This window comes from Macaca mulatta, chromosome 10 (assembly GCF_049350105.2).
Source record: "Macaca mulatta isolate MMU2019108-1 chromosome 10, T2T-MMU8v2.0, whole genome shotgun sequence".
Taxonomy (NCBI): domain Eukaryota; kingdom Metazoa; phylum Chordata; class Mammalia; order Primates; family Cercopithecidae; genus Macaca; species Macaca mulatta.
The window spans coordinates 32,566,658-32,587,746 of record NC_133415.1 but is presented as its reverse complement, the minus strand read 5'-3'; the positions used below and the strand labels follow the sequence as shown (position 1 = coordinate 32,587,746).

The following is a 21,089-nucleotide window of genomic DNA, read 5'->3' as shown; positions in this document are numbered from 1 at the left end:
GTTTACATAGTATTAAGTTTGACCTTTTAAATTTTATAACTATGTGGATTTTTGTATATTCAGAGTTGTATAACCATCATAACTACCTAATTTTAGAATATCTCGTCACCCCCAAAAGAAACTCCATACCCATTAGCATTCACTCTTAGTTCTTTCCAACCACCAAAAGCCACTAATCTGTCTTCTGTCTCTATATATCTGCCAACTCTGGACATTTCATATCAGTGGAATCATACGATATGTGGTCTTTTGTGACTGGCTTCCTTCATTTAGTGTGCTATTGTCAGCTGTAGGTTTTTATCAGAATAAGGAAATTTCCTTTTCTTCCTGGTTTGCTGAGAGTTTTTGTGGGGATGTTAGATTTTGTCAATGTTTTTTTGCTTCTATTCAGATGATCATGTATTTTTTTTTTGTCTTTTATTTTAGTAATATAGTGTATTATATTGGTTTTTGAATGGTGAGCCAACCTTGCATTCCTGGGATATATCCCACTTGGTCATGACATATAATGAATTTTTTAATATGTTGCTGGATTCATTTTGCTGGTATTTTGTTAAGGATTTTTGCATTTGTAGTTATAAGCAATATTGATCTGTAGTTTTCTTGTGATATCTTTGTCCAGTGTAACAACAGGTGCAGGTATCAGGATAATACTGGCCTCATAAAAATGGTTGGAACATGTTCCTCTTTCTTCTGTTGTGTGGGATAGTTTGTGAAGGATTAGTGTTCATTTTTTAAATGTTTGATAGACTGTGCTCAGTGAAACCTTCTGGTCCCAGGCTTTTCTTTGTCCAGAGCTACTTAATTGCTAATTCAATCTTACTTGTTATAGGGCTGTTGTGATTATCTATTTCTTCTTGAGCCAGTGTTGATAGTTTGTGTCTGTTTTGGAATTTTTTTCCCATTCGATATAGATTATCTAATTGATTAGCACATATTTGTTCCTAGTATCCCCATATGACCCTTTTTTATTTCTATATGGTTGTGATGGTCCGTTGCTATCATTCCTGATTTCAGTAGTTTGAGGTTTTCTTCTTTTTCTTGGTCAGTAAATTGTTACACTTGATATCTCACAGGTCTCTGAGGCTCTATTGTTTCTTCTCTGTTCTTTTTTCTTTCTGTCTCTCAGAGTGGATTATTTCAGTTGCCCTGTCTTCACGTTTGCTCCTCTATCTTCTGTCGGCTCAGGTTCTGCTGGTGAACCCCTCTAGTGACTGTTTCATGATTTCTTTTTTTTTTTTTTTTTTTTTTTTTTTGAGACGGAGTCTCGCTCTGTCACCCAGGCTGGAGTGCAGTGGCCGGATCTCAGCTCACTGCAAGCTCCGCCTCCCGGGTTTACGCCATTCTCCGGCCTCAGCCTCCCGAGTAGCTGGGACTACAGGCGCCCGCCACCTCGCCCGGCTAGTTTTTTGTATTTCTTAATAGAGACGGGGTTTCACCGTGTTAGCCAGGATGGTCTCGATCTCCTGACCTCGTGATCCACCCGTCTCGGCCTCCCAAAGTGCTGGGATTACAGGCTTGAGCCACCGCGCCCGGCCTGTGTTTCATGATTTCTATCCTTTTTTTTTTTAAATTCTCTATTGGGTAATGTATTGTTTTTATACTTTAATTCTTTTTTTAAAAAGTTATATATATAGGGTCGGGCGTGGTGGCTCACGCCTGTAATCCCAGCACTTTGGGAGGCTGAGGCGGGCGGATCATGAGGTCGGGAGATCGAGACCATCCTGGCCAACATGGTGAAACCCCATCTCTACTAAAAATACAAAAATTAGCTCGGCGTGGTGGCAGGTGCCTGTAATCCCAGCTACCCGGGAGGCTGAGGCAGAAGAATCTCTTGAACCCAGGAAGTGGAGGTTGCAGTGAGCTGAGACTGCGCCACTGCACTCCAGCCTGGTGACAGGGTGAGACTTCTGTCTCAAAAAAAAAAAAAACCATATATATATAATTTATATATATATATATATAATTTTTATATATTTTTATATATAAAAAATATATATTTGTATTTTTTGCTGGGGATAGAGATGGGGTTTCGCCATATTGCTCAGGCTGGTCTCAAACTCCTAGGCTCAAGCAATCTGCCCACCTCAGCCTCCCAAAGTGTTGAGATGACAGGCGTGAGTCACTGTGCTGGCATTATACTTCAGTTCTTTAGACATGGTTTCTTAGTCCTTTGAGCATGTTTTCTGTAGGTGATGTAAAATCTGTTTCTGGTAAGTCCAGTCCTCAGAGAACGTGTATATTAAACTGCCTTTCCCTTCATGTATAGGCTGTCTCTATTTTCCTATTTCTTTGCTTGTCTCAGAATTTTTTGTTGTTGTTGAGAATTGGACATTTAAAATATATGGCAACTCTGGAAATCAGATTACCCCACCTCCCTTAAGTTTATAGTTTTTGTCATATGTCCTTGCTCTCTATTTGTGACTGTATCAGTCTGCTAGGGATGCTGTAACAAAGTATCACATACTGGGAGGCTTAAATGACAGAGATGTATAGTCTCAAAGTTCTGGAAGCCAGAAGTCCAAAATGAAAGTGTCAGAAGGCTAAGAGAAGGCCTTTCTCCGTGGGTGAAGGATAGCGATCTTCATGTCTATGCCTTTCTCTCTGTGTGCATGTTGGTCTCCACATTCTCCATTTGTTAGAGAGACACCTGTCTCACTGGATTAGGCCCCACCCTAATGACCTCATTGTAACGTGATGACCTCTGTAAAGACCTTGTCTCCAAATACTGTTGCATTCTGAGGAACTTCAACATGTAAATTTGGGGGTGACAGTTTGCCACATAATAGTGACTTTCCTAGATTGATTTTGTGAAGTGTGTATTCTTTGTGATTTGTGGCCACTGAATACACTGGCCCTTTAGCTGAGTGGTCTCCTGATGCTTGGACAGGGATTTTCTTTTGTTTTTTTTTGTTTTTTTTTGTTTTTTTTTGAGACAGAGTCTCGCTCCGTCGCCCAGGCTGGAGTGCAGTGGCGTGATCTCCACTCACTGCAAGCTCCGCCTCCCAGGTTCACGCCATTCTCCTGCCTCAGCCTCCCGAGTAGCTGGGACTACAGGCGTCCGCCACTGCGCCTGGCTAATTTTTGTATTTTTTTAGTAGAGACGGGGTTTCACCGTGTTAGCCAGGATGGTCTCGATCTCCTGACCTCGTGATCCACCCGTCTCGGCCTCCCAAAGTGCTGGGATTACAGGCGTGAGCCACCGCGCCCGGCCTGGACAGGGATTTTCTTAAATTCCCTGAGCCAGTAAGTCTCCCGGCCTGTGCTGAGGTCTGTGGGTCTGTGGGGCTCACCTGGTGTGCTCCGGTGGCTGCTAACTGTCTTAGCCTTTGTCTGCCACCTGCACAGAGCCTCCAGGTCAATCAGCTGGGAGGTTTTCCTGGGCCCGCATGCAGCCATCTCCAGACATACGCTAGAGCCTTTCAGAGGCCCAAGGACATATCCAACTTTTCCTTCTCGGGTTCTTGGCCAGCCTCTTGTTTGCCCAACTAGTGCCCCAGCCTCTGGCAGCTGCAGGGTGAAACAGTTGCTGCTGACTCCTTTTGACAAATGCTCTGAGGAACTGGGCTGTTTTCACTGAGTGAGGTCAAATAAAGACAAGTCCTGCCATGAGGCTTTTCCAGAGAGTGGCCAGGTGGACCCAACAGTGACAGTTCTCTGGGCCTGCGGCCTTGAGGACCCATTCTGCATTGAGTGGCTACCACAGAGCTGGAGAGAAAGGCTGGGAATGGGGTGAGTTAAGATGCCAGCAACTTCTTGTTCTTAGCAAGACTCATTGTCTTTCTTGAATCAACACTCCTCGGATTGTTGAAAGCCTTTCTTTACTTTCCAGAGTTCTGAAAGAATTGATTCTGACTATTTTTGCTAGTGTTCTTGTTGCTTTGATGGAGGAGAGCAGATTTTGAAGATCTTTATTCAGCCATTCTAGAACTACTTTATGGTTTTGTAAAGTTTTGTCATCTTTGTGTACTGGGGCTATTGTAAAATATGGTTAAGTGTCCATGGTAGTACTAACTTGCTCTTAAGTTTCTCGAACTCCTGGCTTCAAGCAGTCCTCCTGCTTCAGCCTCCCAGGGTGATGGGATTACAGGCGTGAGCCACCACACCCAGCCTCTTGCTCTCAAGTTTCTACATTTTTTCTGTGCTTTATGTAACTGCTTCATCATGGACAGGCAGACAGATCGCAGGCCGCACTTGGATCAAGCACAGTCTCCAAGTACTAGCTGCTCCAGGAAGAGTCACATTTGTACCTTTTTTTTGAGATGGAGTCTCGCTCTGTCGCCAGGCTGGAGTGCAGTGGTTCGATCTCCGCTCACTGTAACCTCCACCTCCCAGGTTCAAGCAATTCTCCTGCCTCGGCCTCCTGAGTAGCTGGGACTACAGGCGCATGCCACCATGCCCAGCTAATTTTTGTATTTTTAGTAGAGACAGGATTTCACCATGTTGGCCAAGATAGTCTGTATCTCTTGACCTCGTGATCCATCCACCTTGGCCTCCCAAAGTGCTGGGATCACAGGTGTGAGCCACTGCGCCCGGCCACATTTGACTTTTATTTCTGAGTGATCCAACTGTGGGAAAGATGGCTCCCAGGGAGGCTTCCAAGGCCCTCTGGGGAAGTGCTTGCGTAGACCCCTGCCCACCAAGACTCTTAGCGTGGGTTGTTGCAGATGATGGTGCCTGAGTTGTATGGGTCTCACGCCACCTTCCTGTTTGAGTAAAAGCCCTGCCTTTTCTTTGCTATGGGGTGGTGGAAATGTCCGTGAACCACTATGGGTTCTGGCGCCTGAAGAGGGCCCAGCTGGGAGTCAGGTTCTCAGCCTCGGTTCTGGGGCTCTTCTGTGAAGTGGAGAAGCTTTTCAGAAACTATATTGCAAAGTAGTCTGAGAAAGAATAGGTTTCCCCAGGTGGAGAAGGACATGGGGGTGGGGCATGTGGTGGCTTCCGCTGTAGACTCGCCTGCCTGGGGCTTTTTCCACACCCTCCTCCGGGCCTCCCACACTACAGTCTGTCTGGAGCTAGCGTCAGATCTCCCCAGGTAAGGAGTTCAGTTCTGTGGGACTGCCACCACTTCCTGTGCCAGCTGCAAATGGGAACCCCGCCACCCAGCACAGGACCCCTCCTCATGCTTGGAAATTTGCTAGGACTCAGGGAACTCAGGAAGAACATTTTACTTACGAAACTTATTTTTCTTTTTCTTTTTTTTTTTTTTTTAATTTATTTATTATTATTATACTTTAAGTTGTAGGGTACATGTGCATAACGTGCAGGTTTGTTACATATGTATACTTGTGCCATGTTGGTGTGCTGCGAAACTTATTTTTCATGAAGGGCTGAGAGTTCCTCCCCTCTAATGACACATTTGATCTCTCTAGGGAGCCCACCCTGAGCCATCTCAGCATAAGCACTGTGGTGGGGTCGTTTTGAATCACAGACAAACTTAGCCTCAGGAAATCCTCAGGGTTTTAAGAGCTCTGTTCTGGGAACCTGAGAGAAGACGATGTATTTTTATGATGCCATGCCTTGGTTTAGGGTGCCTTTTGTATGTGTCCCTCCTGAGAAGCTCTTTGACCCTCTGATTTGTATATATGTCATCTGTCATGTCCCCATTTTAAAATCTGTCAGAGGGGAAAGTAGCTTTTCCCTCAGTGGTAGGGCGCGGGTTTAGACAGGGTTGGCTGTCTCCTGTTCCTGGAAGTTCCTATTTGCTGGTCCTCCTGAGCGAGGCTCTCAGGTTGTGCTCCTGCCCCCTGCCCCTCCCAGCTGCCTGTGCAGAGGTGCCAACACCTGTCCTTGGACTGTCCCCTGGACAGCCTGGGGCGTGGGGTGGCATCCCCTCCTCGTGTGGACTCCGGAGGTGGGGCAGACGTGGCAGGAGGGTGGGTTGATGCCTGTGAGGTGTGGTGGCCACGTATGTGTGCTACTTGATTAAAAAGGGAAAAAGAGGAACAGAACTGGCATCATTTCCTTTTCATAAAGCTTGTGGTGATCTCTTCTTGGTATTTTGTTGCTAGCTGTGGGTTGGTGTTTCGTGGCTATTAAATTTAGGTATTAGTGACCAAGTGTTTTTTTTTTTTCAACTTATTTTAAAATTTACATAGAGTTAAATTCACTTTTTCGTGCAGTACTATGAGTTTTGACAAATGCAGTCATGTAACCAACACTGCAATCAAGATGCGGAACATTTCTGTACACTCCCACATGCTCCTTTGTTGGCCAAACTCTGCCACCTGTATCCTCTGGTGGGCACTGAACTTCCCCTGTAGTTTTGCCAGATCCTGAATGTCCTCTCAGTGGAATCACATGGTAGGTAGCCTTTGAACCTGGCCTGTGGCTTGGTGTGGTATGATGCATCCGTCGTGTGGTCATTTGTACTCCTGAGTGCTGGCCACCAGGTGGCTGTGCCCCTCAGTGCATCTCTCCATTCTCCCTTGAGGGACACTGGCAGGTTTCTAGGTTTTGGTGATGGGCAGTAAGGCTGCTGTAAGGCTGTCCAGGTCTGTGTATGATGGACAGATTCGTTTCCTTCAGGTAAACCCCTGGGTTGGGGTTGCTGGGCCATGCGGCAGGTGCACGCTTACGTTAGCATTGCCCTCACACCTTTCTCAGTCACTAGGTGACCGTGGAAGTGTGTCTGTTTCGGGGTTCTCTACTGTCTCTTGAGCTGTGTGTCCTTTCACTGATGCCACACTTTGCTGATGACTTGAAGTCTTGGAATCAGATAGTGGGAATCCTCCGAGTTTGTTTTTTTTTGTTTTTTTTTGTTTTTTTTTTTTTTTTTTTTGAGACGGAGTCTCGCTCTGTCACCCAGGCTGGAGTGCAGTGGCCGGATCTCAGCTCACTGCAAGCTCCGCCTCCCGGGTTCACGCCATTCTCCTGCCTCAGCCTCCCGAGTAGCTGGGACTACAGGCGCCTGCCACCTCGCCCGGCTAAGTTTTTTTTGTATTTTTAGTAGAGACGGGGTTTCACTGTGTTAGCCAGGATGGTCTCGATCTCCTGACCTCGTGATCCACCCGTCTCGGCCTCCCAAAGTGCTGGGATTACAGGCTTGAGCCACTGCGCCCGGCCGAGTTTGTTATTCTTTCTCAAAAAATTGTTTTGGCTATTCTAGGTCCTTTGCTGTTCCATGTAGACTTCAGAAACAGTATGTCAGTTTCCATAAAAAGTTCTGGGCTGGGTGCGGTGGCTCACACCTGTAATCCCAGCACTTTGGGAGGCTGAGGTGGGTGGATTACCTGAGGTTAGGAGTTCGAGACCAGCCTGGCTAACATGGTGAAACCCCATCTCTACTTAAATACAAAAATTAGCCGGGTGTGGTGGCGGGCACCTGTAATCCCAGCTACTCAGGAGGCTGAGGCAGGAGAATCACTTGAACCCAGGAGGCGGAAGGTGAAGTTGCAGTGAGCCAAAATTGTGCCATTGCACTCCAGCCTGGGCAACAAGAGCGAAACTCCATCTTAAAAAAAAAAAAAAGCCTGCATTTTGATTGGAATTGATCCTGTAGATCAATCTGGGGAGAATGGACATCCTAACAATATTGAATTTTCCAAATCATAAACATAGTTCATCTGTCCATTTATTTAGGTCTTCTTTGATATCTTTCATGGGTGGTCGGCAGTTTTGATCACATAGATTTCATCACATCTGTGTATATTCTACTAGATTTATAGTTAAATATTTTATGCGTGGCACTGTGGTGAATAGTACCTTAGTTCTGATTGATTGTTTATTGCTAGCATACAGAGCTAGAATTTGTTTTATTTGTACTGACTTATTCTAGTAGTTTTTCTGTAGATTCCGTATCCAATTTTCTTCTTTTATTTGTCAATATAGTTAATTATGTTGATTTTTTAAAAATGTGTTCCTGGAATAAGTCCTACTTGGGCATGGTTTATATTCCTTTTCGTGTGTTAATGGCTTTAATTTGCTAGTTCCCCACTGCATCTGTGTTCTGGATGTTAATGTCATGGTACGGTTAGTGTCGTGAAGGGGAAATAGCCCTCCTCCTGAGTTTTTCAGAAGGGCAAGAGAGATGTAGAATTGGTATCATTTCTTCCTTAAAATTTGGGCCTGTAGTTTTCCTAGTGGGAAAGTTTTAAACTACTACTGTATGAACTACTAACTATAACTACGACTACTCTAAACTACTGTTGAGTTTCTTGAACAGGTGTAGGGCTGTTGAGGCTACTGAGATAGTTTGTGTCTTGCCAGGCATTGGTCCATTTCATCTAGATAGTGGAATGGAGAGGTGTCAGGTGTCTGTGGTGCTCCCGCATGGTCCTTTGGCATCTCCCAGGCACTGATTGCTTAGGTTTCTCCTGTGCTGTTTGTCAGAAGCAACAGGGATTTGTCTGCAGGTCGCTTCTGCCATCCATCTGCTCTCACGAGCTGGAGCCTCCACCTGTCCCTGGCGGGTTAACCCTCAGTAGCACATATGGCTTCAGGCAGCTTGGTGCCGGGCATCCTGGCTTAGGTCTTTTGCCAGAAACTTCTGAGCATGCTCTCTAGCTTCCACGGCCATGGCTTCTCTAGGGCCAGTCCCGAAGCCGCGGGGTATGTGGGTCCTTGTGGGCCGAGAGCACTAGACGTTGCTAATTGGTTGGCTGGTTGACAAGCCCTTGAGGTTCCAGGGCCTGATGTCTTGGTGAGTGACCTTCCCTGGAAAAAGACCCACGTTGATTTGTGCACTTGAGAGGAGCAGTGTCTTCTGGAGACCTATTTGAAGACCGTAGCCAAGCCATACTGTGAGGATTTTTCGCTTGCCAACCTCAGTGCTAGTGCCTTCCTCTTCCATGCAGTTGCAGCGAGTTGGCCTTCTTGCTGCTTACTGGAGTGGTAAGGGCAGAGGAGCTGCCCGCTGCCCTGTCTGTAGGGCCAGCGTCCCTGTGGAGTGGGCTTGCCACACTGTGGGGCCTGCACGGCGAGGTGTGTGAATCATTTGAGTCTAGGCTTCCTCCCTGCCCATGGGCCAGGCAGGCTCCAGGTCCCTGCAGACCTCTCCAGAACAGGGCCGGTGGGGGAAGCTCTGTGAGGGTGTGGCTGATGGGTAATCTCCATACTTCAGCATGTGGTCTTTTTTGGAAAGAGGATGATTACTGATAGAATTAGTTGGGTTAACATGAGATCACACTGAAGCAGAGTGGTAGTGTGATCAGGTGTGTCTGGTTTCTCTAAGAAGAGGGAGGAGGGGCAGGGCTAGTAGACCACATGAAAATCGGAGCAATGCTGCCATAGCCGAGGGGTGTCGGGGCCATCAGGAGCTGGCAGAGGCTCCCTGGAGGCTTCTGAAAGAGGATGGCCCTGCTGAGGCCTTGATTTCAGACTTCAGAATGGTGAGAGAATAAACCTCTTGTTCTAAGCCACTGAGTTTGTGGTATGTTGTCACAGCAGCTCCACCAGGGAGGTTGTCCATGCTCCAGAGTGGGCTGGATGGCGTCTTCCTTTCACCCAGGAGGGGCTCTCAGCTTCAGCCAAAGGCCTAGTTGGGGAAGGCACAGCAGGCGCTGCCTCTGCACCTCAGCTCAGTGCAGCTTCCCTATGCCTCAACTGTGCAGAATCTCCCCATCCCCTCGAGTGTAACTTAGGGAACTTGTTTACCTGTATGCCTCTCTTGCCCTTCCTGTGTGTCTTCTTGGGTTGGCTGCAGAGCCAGGGTGATGACACTGTTGGAAGCTGCGCTGGGCTGGGCCACCTGGGGCTGGGCTCTGTGTGGCTGTGTGGGGCTTTGGCCTTTGGGGAGCTGGGCCTTTTAAGGCCAGCTTTTGGGTCTGGCTGACTTTCCCTCTCCTGTAGTCTCAGTTGTGACAATAGTAAAGCCTCTCTCCAAAAGTGCTTTATCTTTATAGAGTTCTGAGAAAGGTGCCTTGTAGATCAGAATCAGATCCAGATGAGGTGGGCCTGGCCAGCCAGCCATGTGCCTGGGGCTCTCTTGGGATGCCAGACTCCGTCCCACAGTGCTCAGGGCGGAAGGGTGCTGTGGGCTCTGGAGATGGGCAAGTGGATGGTGAGGTATGGAGCGTGTCCCATATCCGGTGGGTTCCTTGCAGAGTTCAGGGTATGATGTGCTAGGCGAGCTCACAAGAACAGATACTAAGCATCTGGGGAAAGCCAACCCCAGGCCCAGCCGTGAAGAGGCAGGCGGGCCTGGTGGGGACTCATGAGCCTCTGCTTTGTGTTGTAGTATTTTAACCACATCAGCATCGAGGACTCGCGGGTCTACGAGCTGACCAGCAAGGCTGGGCTGTTGTCTCCATATCAGATCCTCCACGAGTGCCTTAAAAGGTAGGGTAGGGGGGTGCCTCCCCTCCTGAGTCAGGTCAGGGGAGCTCCTCTCTGGCGTCTCATATTCTCGTGGCTGTTTGTCCTAAGGCAGAGGCATGGCCAGGTTTCCCTGGTACACAGCAACTCCTTGGCCCTGGCCACCAGTCAGTCCCGCAGGCCTGAATAGGGCGTGTGGAGAATTCCCCCCTCTGGCTAAGACGCAGTCGGGGGAGAGGCTTGGTCATTTCCCAAGGGCTTCCCAGAGCAGGCCTCCTCAGAGGCAGCTGGCTGCTCTGCTCAGGGGACACCACCTGTTGTCTGTTTTCTCTTAAAGAAACCATGGGATGGGTGACACGTCTATCAAGTTTGAAGTGGTTCCTGGGAAAAACCAGAAGAGTGAATACATCATGGCGTGTGGCAAGCACACAGTGCGCGGGTGGTGTAAGGACTCCTTCCCTGCTGCCTGGTGGCTGCCGGGCAGGCGGCCCCTGTGTGGCCCTGTGCCTCTGTGGCTTGGTCTCAGCTGCTGCCCTGGCATTGTCCCTGAGCCCAGCTGTGTGTGCTGGCCACCACACATTCAGCCTAAGGCAGACTTGCGGCCGTCCTGCCTGTACTTTCTCTGTCTTCTCCCTTTCCCCCGCTGCCATCCCTGTCTCTGTCCAGCCCTTGTCCCTGTGGCAGGAGGAAAGGCTCTCCTTCTCAGATAGCTGGCAGAATCCTGCTGCTCCCTGTTTCTGGAGGTGTGGGTCTTGGCGGGAGGGAGGCTCTCAGCTGTGTGGCTTTGAGTGGTGGTGCCCTTAGCTCCTGGACTCTGAGGGCTACTCTCAAGGTGGCAGCTGTGTACTGTGAGACTCAGGTGCCCAGAGCAGTGGCAGAGTGCTGCCTGTTCCTATAGAATGTGCCCTTGCTGGCGTTCGGGGTGTGGGTCAGGAGGGCTGGGGGCAGCAGGGGCCCCCGTGAGCACTGGGTGTTTGTGACACCCTTTCTCCGTGCTTGCTCTTTCTCTGTGTAGGTAAGAATAAGAGAGTTGGAAAGCAGTTAGCCTCACAGAAGATCCTTCAGCTGCTGCACCCACATGTCAAGAACTGGGGTTCTTTACTGCGCATGTACGGCCGTGAGAGCAGCAAGATGGTCAAGCAGGTAACTGGCCCTCAGCAGGTCCCAGGGCAGCCTGTGCTGCCACCCTGGAGCGTGTTCCTGAGGCTCTGTGCTCAGAGGGTTGCTCACAGCTGCCTCTCTCCTGGGCCACTTGTGTGGCTTTGTGGGCAGTGGGTGGGTCGTCCTAGCCACATCTCCCATCCCGGCCTGCTGGGAATGGTCAGTGAAATGTGGGTGATTGAGAATGCAGCCTGGGCCCAGCTATGTGGCTTGTAGGGAGATGGCTGAAGTGCAAGGCAGGGCCGGGCAGGAGATGCTGAAGGTGCGCCTGGCTCTGGGGTATGCAAAGGCTCAGGAGCCAGGGCCAGCCCTCCCTGCTTGAAAGAGAGTGTCAGGGTAGCTCTCCCTGGTACCAGTGCCCACTCCTGAGGGGTGGAGGGTAACATGGGGAGGTGAGTGTTCACGTTCCTCATTTTCCCCAAATGATTACAGAAACTCTCTGGGTTCTGGTCAGTGGAAGGGGAAGTAGGTGTGGAGGGGTTGGGGCTGCAGGTGGGGCGGCCCCAGGACTGTGTGGTGGGTGGGCCCTATGCCAGAGCCAGCTGCCAAGAGCAGGGCCTGCCTTTAGGTCCCTGAGACCATGGCCTCGGCACTGTCCCTGAAGAGGCCCTTACTCTGGACATGATAAGGGAGGGTGAGGGGGCCCACACGGGCCACCAGGGCGTGTTGAGGAACTTGAGGAGAGACATTGTTGGGAAGCAAATTGAAATGTAGGTAGCGCTTGCTTCTGCCTTTGCTGTGCATGGTCCTTGGCTCCGACGGAGGGAGAGAAGGCAAGACCCACTCTGGCCCGGGGGTGGGAAACTTCCCTAACCAGGAGGGGGAAAAGTCCCAGCCTGGCACAGCCACAGCTGGGAGGAGCTCTGGCATCCCGAGGAACCACAGCAGCCTTGGGGCTGGCCTAAGACTTGGGGCTGAGGCCAGTCTGATGCTCCTCTGCAGTCATGATATTTGCAGAGAGCTCAGTGCCTGGGGTTGATGGGCTGGGCTGCAGCATGCTGTTCTTAACTGGCTGCGGCCGCACTCTGGTTTCTGTCCTTGATGAGGGCTCTGGGCACCACGAGCACCTCACTTCCCTGCTCTGCCCATGGCAGGAGGCCGCATAAGTGGCCTCGTGTGGGCAGAAAGGCCTGGCAGCCGTGGACTGCCCCTCACTCTCGCTGCTGTCAGTGGGCCTGGCATCACTGAGGCGGGTAGTCAGCATGCAGTTATGTGGCCACAGCTCCTGGCTGTTTGGTGTCTGCCAGGCCCTGGATGCGCCTGCCTTCAGGGTTGCAGGCACACAGCTGCTGGGCAGTGGGCAGGCCATGGAGCTACAGCCTGCAGTCCTGAGCGTGAGGTGCTGTACTTCCCAGGAGACGTCGGACAAGAGTGTGATTGAGCTGCAGCAGTATGCCAAGAAGAACAAGCCCAACCTGCACATCCTCAGCAAGCTCCAGGAGGAGATGAAGAGGCTGGCTGAGGAGAGGGTGAGTGCCACCCTAGCGGGAGAGCTGCTGGGCCACGGCCATTCCTGTGGCAGCTGTGGAGGGACAGCAGGCGCCCCCAGGACCCGTGTCTGAGCTGACACCTTGGAAATGCTTGGATCCTCCTTCCAAAATCAGATACAGGCTTTTCTTTGAGCTTCAACATGTGTGATACTTTTATAAATCACTTCAGTTTTGGTTCTGTTGTTAGAGAGCTGGCAGGGCAGCCTGGTGGTGGACCATGAAGGTCACAGCCTTGGTGGGCCACCTGGGTCCCATGTCCACCCTGGGTGTTTGGAGGTAGGTCAGTGCGCCTGCCAGGGTTGAATCTGTAGGGCTTGGTCCTGATGAAGCCCCTAAAGCCACCTTGGGAACCCCACTCAAAGAGGGGTCTGTCAGGCTGGCAGTGGTGTCGTCTGTCCTCAGGCATCGTCTGCATGGCCAGGGCGTGACGCACCCGCCTGGGCTTTCTGGGTGGGATTAAGTGTGGCAGTTCCCTGGCCTGGGTGAGAGCCCCAGGAGGTATCTGCCACCGCCCAGGCCAGCAGGTCCCTCGCTGCTCCCTGGGGTGGGGCTTGGCCTCCTGGAGCCAGTGGGACTTCCTGGTTTGCCCCTAGTCGGAAGAGGGGCTGTGGGGCTCAAGGGCAGCAGGTACAGGACACAGTGCTCCTGGCTGGGCCTGGGGCAAGCAAAAGCTGGGCAGGGGAGAAACACCCAGTGGGGAAGCCTGGCCTGCCACTGTAACTACACCCAAAATTCTTCACTTCTTGGTACATGTCCTGATTGCCAGGTAGGCTGCGCATGTTGTGCTCTGATGGCAGTCCAGGGGGCCTCTGCAGTCTCAGGCTGGCCTGCCTCAGGCCTTCCCTGCTTCTTCTAGCCTTCCCTGCCCTTGGGCTCCAGGGCCTCCTGGCATGGTCTGCTGGGCTCTCCCTCCACCTTGTGCCCTCCTGAGCCTCTGCCGAGCCCCCCTCATTGGCACCCCTGACCTTTGTTGTTCTTTCAGGAGGAGACTCGAAAGAAGCCCAAGATGTCCATTGTGGCGTCCGCCCAGCCTGGCGGTGAGCCCCTGTGCACCGTGGACGTGTGAGGGAGGTGGCACAGGCCAGGGCGCGGGGGCCGCCAGCAGCACTTCTGAGGAGACCGGCAGTCATGCATCGTGCACCACAGTGTCAGGCCTCCAACCCAAGCTCCTTCCCTGTGGCCAACCTGTGGGCCTGGCCTGAGGGTGGAGGCTCTGGTGTACAGGGACAGTCACGGCCACACAGCACACATGTGGAGCAGCGGCTCCCCCTGGGAAGCTCCAGGCCTGAATGGATGGACTCAGCGACTGCACCAGTGGCAGCTGGTGACTGTGGACCGTGGCGGACCTTGCTTCTGTGCACCTGCTGCAGGCTCTTTTTATGAAGGCTTTCATGAATTTTAGTATGTAATATGCACTGATGACACATGATACTTGGATGACAGATGAGAGGGGATGGCTGAGTCCTGCGGCTGGCCCGTGATGCCAGGTGGCCCATGTGCCCAGGATGCCTGCAGGGCTGCTGCAGGGACCTGGTTAGGAGGTGCACATGGTGCCCTGCCCTCACCTGCCTTCTGTGTTTCCCCTTCTTTGAAAAGGTAGAACAGAAAAGAGTATTTTAAACCTTTTTGGCTTAAAATAAGCAGAATTTTAGTATCAGAACTACCTTTCTGGGATTGGAGGCAAACCATCAAGGTGGTCCCTCTTCAGTCTGGACATGATGCCAGCAAGGATGATGTCCCGCCACCTCCTGGAGTTGCCCTGGCCTCCTAGGGCCCCTTTTTCTGATGAAGTCTTAACACCCTAAAAGCGCCTCTCTGGACACTGAGGCACCTCCCTGCCTTTCCTGGCCTCCGGCAACAGTTTTTTACAAAGATTTTTTGCAGTCGAGTCCGTATGTCCACCCATTGATTTTTAAAGCTTTTGTGATATCTTAGCATTTTGAAAGAGACTTTTACAGTGAGAGTAGAAGGTAGATTTGGAATCATGCATTTTAGCAAGTGGACCTGTTTAAACAGGAAGCAAGGGCCTTCAGTGTAGCCCATTCTTCATCCAGAGATGTTGACTGACAGCGGCTTCTCTGGATGTCCAAGGCAGCTGCCCGGTGCCCAGCTTGCTTTTCGACTGGTGGCCCCTGTGTGTGGGTGTGGGATGGAAATGTGTTCCTGCCTGAGTCTGAGGCACCAGGGTGTCCTCAAAGGCACCTATGCAGGGTGCCGTGTGCTTGTGGTGCACCATCTGAAGCAAGAGTCCAGCATTCTGCCGTGTCTGTCCTCCACCACACCCCCCACAGGTGGTACTGATGGGTTTTTTTTTTGTTTTGTTTTGTTTTTGTCAGGAGAACAATGTTGGCCCATGGGCCGCCCACAACATATCCCTCCCTCACCACCTGTGTGACCAAGGTTGGCTTCTGTTGACCTTTAAAAAGGAAACCCTCAACTCAAGTTGCTGTAATTAGATACTTGCTTCTGTCTTGCCTCCTGTCTGCAGCTGTGAATAGTCATTTGACTGTGACTGTTGCCCTTAGCCAGCCAGATGCGCCTGTGAACCAAAGCTTCGTGCACATGTGTTCCCCTAAAGGTTGGGGAGCCTCGCTGTGTCTTGCTGTTCCCAGGCACCACCACCACAGCAGGTGCTGCCATACTCTCGTGGTCTCCGTGCCCCCATGCCCCCACCCCCACCCGTATGCCAAGTGTGGGTGTGAATCGTGCACACAGCCATGCTTCAAGGCTAGGGCAGGGGAGCCTATGCTGATGCCATCCAGGGCACTGGGCTGTGCCTGGAAGGCGAGCCTCAATTGTCTGAACGCATAAAGCAAACTGTCCAGAAGGGAATGGCTAATGTCTTTATTCTGAGTGTGAGAGGCTGGCACCCTGTGGACCCTTGACCGGGCAGATCCCCTCCTGGAGCCTCTGCAGGCTGCACCCTGCCTTTGTAACAGCTGAACAGCACCACAGGATGGCCCCTTCCTTGGTTGTGAGGGCAAGGCTGGCCACGGAGGGGCCAACTCTGCCCAGTGTTCTCCACCCCCGCGCCCAGCTGGTGCAATTCCCAGACTTATCTTTGCCTCCTCAAGTTTAAGTATCAAATCCAACATTCTGTTTAAAAGTAAGCTCTATGCCCTGACTCCCCTAGCTGTGCAGAGGGGCTTGCAGAGCTGCCCAGGCTGTCTGACCCTTTCCCTGGCACCCAGGCCCTGTGTTCAACCCCTGGCTCTCATCACAGAAATACCCCTCATTGAGCAGTTTTTTATTCTGGCCCTCATAGCCTTGGCTAGTCCACAAAGACCCCGCGGGTGGGGAACAGGCTGCAGGAGCCCATCTGCCTTCCTGGTCAGGCCCCCGGCCCCCAGCAGCAGGCCAATCCTGGTGGGGCGCAGGGTTCTGTGCCCTTTGGCTGCCTACCTCTGAATATCCTGGCCAGCAAGCCATGCCTTTGCCGCCCCTGGGGCCCTGGGAGCCCTTCAGCTCCTGTCCCCATGATGGGTCCTGGGCCTAGGATAAGGGGAAGGCCCCAGTTTCTTGGGTATCATCTGGGGGTCCTGGTGTGGGTTGAGCTGGAGGGCTGTGGGGCCCCAAGACCCCTGTGCCATTGGGGTGCTCCACCCTCTCGAACAAGATGAGCATCTCACAGTGCGGGGTCTGTGGGAACAGGTCCACTGCCACGGCCTTGACTGGCCGGAAGGGGGTGCCCTTCACCCGGTTAGATGGGGCTCTGCAGAGGCTGTGGGGGGAAAAGGCAGGCGCCAAGGTCAGCCGATGGGCTAGTCACGGGCTCCTGTGGGAGCTGGGGGCTTGGTGCCAGGCCTGGCCCCCGTCCAGGCCCCTGCTGACACTCACTCCACAAAGTTGCCCATGGCTGCCCGGGGGTTGCATGAGACGTACAGCAGTCGCCTGATGTTCTCGGCTCTGCGGATGGCCAGGATCACCTTGGAATCTGAGGAGGCAAATACCAGCTGGGTCCCCACAGCCAGAGAGTCCACAACCTGGTGAGTCACCCCATGTGTCCTCGTTCCCATGCCACCACCTCAAGCAAAAGCCACTCACGCAAGCCGGCACGGGGTGGGTCCAGTATGGCCACAAGGTGCTGGGAGGCCAGTCTGCTCACCAGGGCGGGCACCAGGTCCTCGGCCCTCCCGCAGTGGAACTCCACATTACTCAACTCTGAAGAGATGGCACGGCGGCCTGTCAGAGGGCCGCATGCCCTCCCAGCAGGGCCAGCCCTGGGGAACCCCTAGCCAAAGAGCTTGTTCGCTTGCTCTACCTGTTGGGTAGCCCTCAAGCCCTGGCTGTGGCTGACGCTTGCAGCAGGGGTGGCGGCTGCCCCTGTCCCACCCCCACCCTCGGCCTTGCCACTCACCATTGTCCTGGGCGTTTACCCGGGCGTCCTCCACGGCCTCTGGGCATAGCTCGACCCCAATGACTCTCTTCACCTTCTGAAACAGGAAAGTGTGGTGTCGCCCCACCCAGGGCTACCTCAGGGAGGGGAGTGCATGGGGCCGAGGGCAGCAAAGAGGAGCTGGGCCTGGGGCATGATGGAGTCAGTTGCAGTGCCTTCGAGCTGGGGTCAGTGCGGGTCTTGGGGGTGGGAAGAGGGTGCCCTCAGCAGGGCGGGAGGGCTCACCCGGGCCAGGGCCAGGCCAATGGTGCCGGTGCCACAACACACGTCCAGCACCGTGCTCCCTGCATCCAGCTGGGCCCAGTCTTGAATGACCGTGTAGAGCACCTCAGCTGCGGGTGTGTTCACCTGGGGGCAGGCAGTGCCCAGCATGTCAGTGGCTCCTCTCCTGTGGTGCCACTGGCGCCCTCTGAGGCCCACATTCCTGGTCCCTCAATCCTGCTGGGACCTCTGGCGCCCACTCCCCTACCTTGGTGCCCAACCCCATCCCTGACCCCATCTTGGATCAGCCTTGCTGATGCCCTCACCCAGCCCCCAGCTTTAAAAGCCAAGCCTGTGCTGAGCACAGCCTCCTCCTTGCCCCGCTTGGTTGAGGGCTCACGAGGCCCCACAGGCCAGTAGAGTGCACCTTCCCTGCCCCAGCAAGGGGGCTTTGCCTCCCATAACTCACACCAGGGTCCCTGGATTCACCCAACTGCAGCTCCCACCCCTACACCTGGCCCTCCAGGAGGTCCTGCTGGGCCTGTCTCCAAAAACAGGGCTGCTCCAGGTCCCCACAGCCTTCCTGCAGCAGTGAGCGGACAGTGAAACAGTGTTTCCCAGTCCAGAAGCCACCATGGCCTCCCTCCTGCCAAGCCCAGAGCAGCACCCCGTGGTAGTGCACTGAGGGCCACTCCTCATCCTCCCTGTGACAAGGGCCACTACCATGTGTACCTCTAGACTGTCACAAGTCAAATCAGTGATGACCAACCTCTTTGCTACTTCACCTCCCCTGTGGCTTCCCTGCCTGGATGCTCCCCCAAATCTTCCCACCTGAGCCCACTGTTCCCATCACGTCCTGATGGTGCGCCAGGCCTTCCTCAACATGTCCCCATGCCCACCAGGGACTCAGGGCTACCTGGAAGAAGGCGTGCGGAGAGATCCGGAAGGTCAGCCCTAGCAGGTCCTCATGGATGCACCGGTCCCCAGCCATGTGCTCCAGGGGCAGGCCCTCCTGGCTGGGAGTCTTTCTGTGGGCGGAGGTGCAGGTCCTTCAGTGTCACAGTCCCTGCAGGGACCCACCCCGCCCCACTCGGGCTCCTCACCGCTGTCCCTCCTCCACGAAGTAGAGGCAGGTCACTCCACTGGCCCTGCCTGGCCCTGCTGTGAAGTGCTGTGCTAGGGAGGCTTTCAGCTCTGCCAGCTCCTCCGGGCTCAGTTTCTGGAATAAGTGGTGAAAAGGTCCCATCAGGCTGTGCCGAGGCCCACCCAGGCCAGGCATCCTCCCCCAGCAGGGCCCCCGTTGAGACCTGGGGGTGGAAGTAGGCAATGGCCATGGCCTGACGGCGGCGGCTGGTGCGCACAGTCAGCTGCTTCCAGTGGCCGGTGTATGTTTCTGGGTCGTATGCCGAGTATGGAGTTGACCTGTGGGGATCACGAGCTGGCCTGAGTGCCCGGGACTGGGGAAGCAGCTCCCCTGCTCTCTCCTCTGGCCACACCTTCCTTCAACTGGCTGAAATGGCAGGCACTCCAGAATTCCCTGGGTGGGATCCCCACCCTCTGCTCCCACACCACACAGGACTTCCCAGGAGCCCCGTCACAGGTCCTCACCGGATGAACTCCTGGAAGGCCTTCACCACCTGCTTGGTGGCTTCGGGGATGTGCACGGTGTCAAACGGGGCCGCCACAGCACACGTCCCGCCCTTGTACTTGCCGAGCCGACAGCCCACGGTGTTATCCTCCCCATCCACCCCGACGCCAACCAGAAACTCACACTTATTACGATACTCAGTCTGCAGGGAGAGACAGCTGCACCTTACCCTGGTTGCCCAGCACTTGTGCCTGGAAACCCTGATTTCCCCACAGGGGCTGGCAGTCAAACAAGAGGAATAGCTGATAGCTATGTGATAAGTTACCAGAGAAAACAAAAAGATCAACAGGAAGGGTGAGCAAAAGCAAAGTTTTCAAATCCCGGGATAGGGGTTTGTGGCCACCGAAGTCTAGCCTGACCTGCTGGGGTGATGGCCTGACCCCCTCCAGTGGGCAGCAGGCCTTGTTGTGCTTGTGCCTCTGCTCGAGCAGCCAGGGCAGCAAGGCACGGTTGGTGCTCCCGATTTCCCTGTAAGAGGAGCAGATCTGTGGTTGGACTCCACCTACTGTCCCCCACCCATGCTAGGCCACTCCCCAATGTCCAGGCTCCCAATCCCTCCTTTCGGACCTCATTGTGCCCCCTGTAACATGGGTGTCCCACTCGCTAGCTCCCAAAGGGGCCGCCAGATCCTGTGCTGGGCCTCCCGACTGGTGCACAGGCAGGCTGAGGAAGCACAGGGCCGGGCAGAGCCCCAGCCAGGAGGGGTGTCTTGCGCCCTCACTCACTTGGCGAGTTTCTGCAGCACCTGCTCGCACTCCAGCTGCTTCCGCTCAAGCTGCTCAGCATAGGGCACTGTCCATAGAGGGGTCACCACGTCGGCCACTCGTGTTGCTGGTGGCTCACTCTCACCCTCCTGTCGCCTCCTCCTGGCCATGGGGTCGGCCTTGGGTCGGGCCAGGCGCACACTGAGTGGGCGGCCTTTCCAGAGGGCACCATGCAAAACTCGCAGGGCCTTGTCCCTCTCTGCAGCGCTGCGGAATGTCACAAAGGCGCAGGGTGGTTGCCCAAAGAGTTTGGTTTTGTGGGGCTGCAGGCCAAAGCGGCCCAGGAAGCGCCGGACGTCGCTGAAGCTGGCGTGGCGAGGCACGTTCTGCAGCTCCAGTTTGAAGATCTCAGAGGTAAACAAGTCATCCCTGATGTAGCTGTAGAGCCCAGGTTGAGGCCCCGGCCCTGTAGCTGCTCCAGCGCCCTCTTTCTCCACCTCCTCCAGGGCTGCCGGGTCTGCAGGGAGCACCGAGGCTGTAGGGCAGCTCGGGGCACTGCTGCTCTCCTGGCCACAGCTCTCCATGGGCTTTGGGCCCTGTGTGGGGACAGATGGGGTGCTACGGTGAGGACTAGACCCTGGGGCCTGGCCCCCCAGGTTCCCCTATGGCACACCCAAACCTCCGTCGGTGCACTCTGCACTCAACCCTGCCCCTCCCCTCCCCCATTCTACCCTCCCGACCCCATTCCCGTCTCCTTTCCTCCCCCATCGCATCCTCCTCGTCCCCACCTATTCTCTGGCAGGTTTCCTGCCCCACCCCGCCTCCTCCCACCCCATCCCCGTCTCTACCCAGCGTCTCCCCGCACTCTACCTCGTTGTCGAGGTTCTCACTCATCGTTCAGGCGGTTCTCCGCCTAGACCAGGGGTGCCACGGGGGCCGCCTGGTCACCTCGTCCTGGGCCTGTCACAAGGGAAGTGCTCAGAGGGGAAGTGCTCAGAGAGCCAGTGCAACGCCGCGAGGTCGCCGCCAGCCCCGGCTTCGACCCAGATGGGGCGGTACTCGAACCTGCGGTGCTCAGGTCCTGGTCTCAGGCTTCGGGCTGCACCGCCCGCCCGCCAGGGGCCCGCGCCGGCCGCACGCTTCGCCAGCCACTCTTAGTCCGCCAGCGCGTGCCGCGGAGGCCGAGCGTCTCTATGATCCTGACTTCCTGCAACATCATAGCCACGCGCCGGCTC

At 54.0% G+C, this 21,089-nt stretch overlaps 2 protein-coding genes across 4 annotated transcripts in view; one reads left to right on the top strand and one right to left on the bottom strand.

Moving 5' to 3' along the window:
* DGCR8 (DGCR8 microprocessor complex subunit) overlaps window positions 1-14,501 on the top strand; it is a 31,741-nt gene extending 17,240 nt beyond the window's left edge. Inside the window, 5 exon segments of the mRNA NM_001194750.1 lie at window positions 10,178-10,278; window positions 10,592-10,698; window positions 11,270-11,397; window positions 12,771-12,884; window positions 13,888-14,501. Of these exon segments, the coding sequence (NP_001181679.1) occupies window positions 10,178-10,278; window positions 10,592-10,698; window positions 11,270-11,397; window positions 12,771-12,884; window positions 13,888-13,971 (534 nt within the window). The 3' untranslated portion in view covers window positions 13,972-14,501.
* A 1,232-nt stretch (window positions 14,502-15,733) lies between these two features.
* On the bottom strand, window positions 15,734-21,047 carry TRMT2A (tRNA methyltransferase 2 homolog A). Of its 3 annotated transcripts, XM_077950841.1 has the most exons (13): window positions 20,920-21,047; window positions 20,725-20,814; window positions 19,876-20,450; window positions 19,510-19,618; window positions 19,111-19,292; window positions 18,810-18,924; window positions 18,606-18,721; window positions 18,419-18,530; window positions 17,527-17,649; window positions 17,263-17,338; window positions 16,950-17,066; window positions 16,743-16,839; window positions 15,734-16,626 (listed from the first exon to the last, which is right to left on the bottom strand). In XM_077950841.1, exons 2-13 carry the CDS (start codon window positions 20,746-20,748, stop codon window positions 16,398-16,400), a joined length of 1,875 nt encoding a protein of 624 aa, XP_077806967.1. In that variant the 5' UTR covers window positions 20,749-20,814; window positions 20,920-21,047; the 3' UTR covers window positions 15,734-16,397. The 3 variants fall into 3 exon arrangements, with proteins under 3 accessions (XP_077806967.1, XP_077806966.1, XP_015005228.1); XM_077950840.1 differs by having other exon boundaries at window positions 17,263-17,374; window positions 17,515-17,649; window positions 20,725-21,047; XM_015149742.3 differs by having other exon boundaries at window positions 20,725-21,047.
* Window positions 21,048-21,089: the final 42 nt, after the last annotated feature.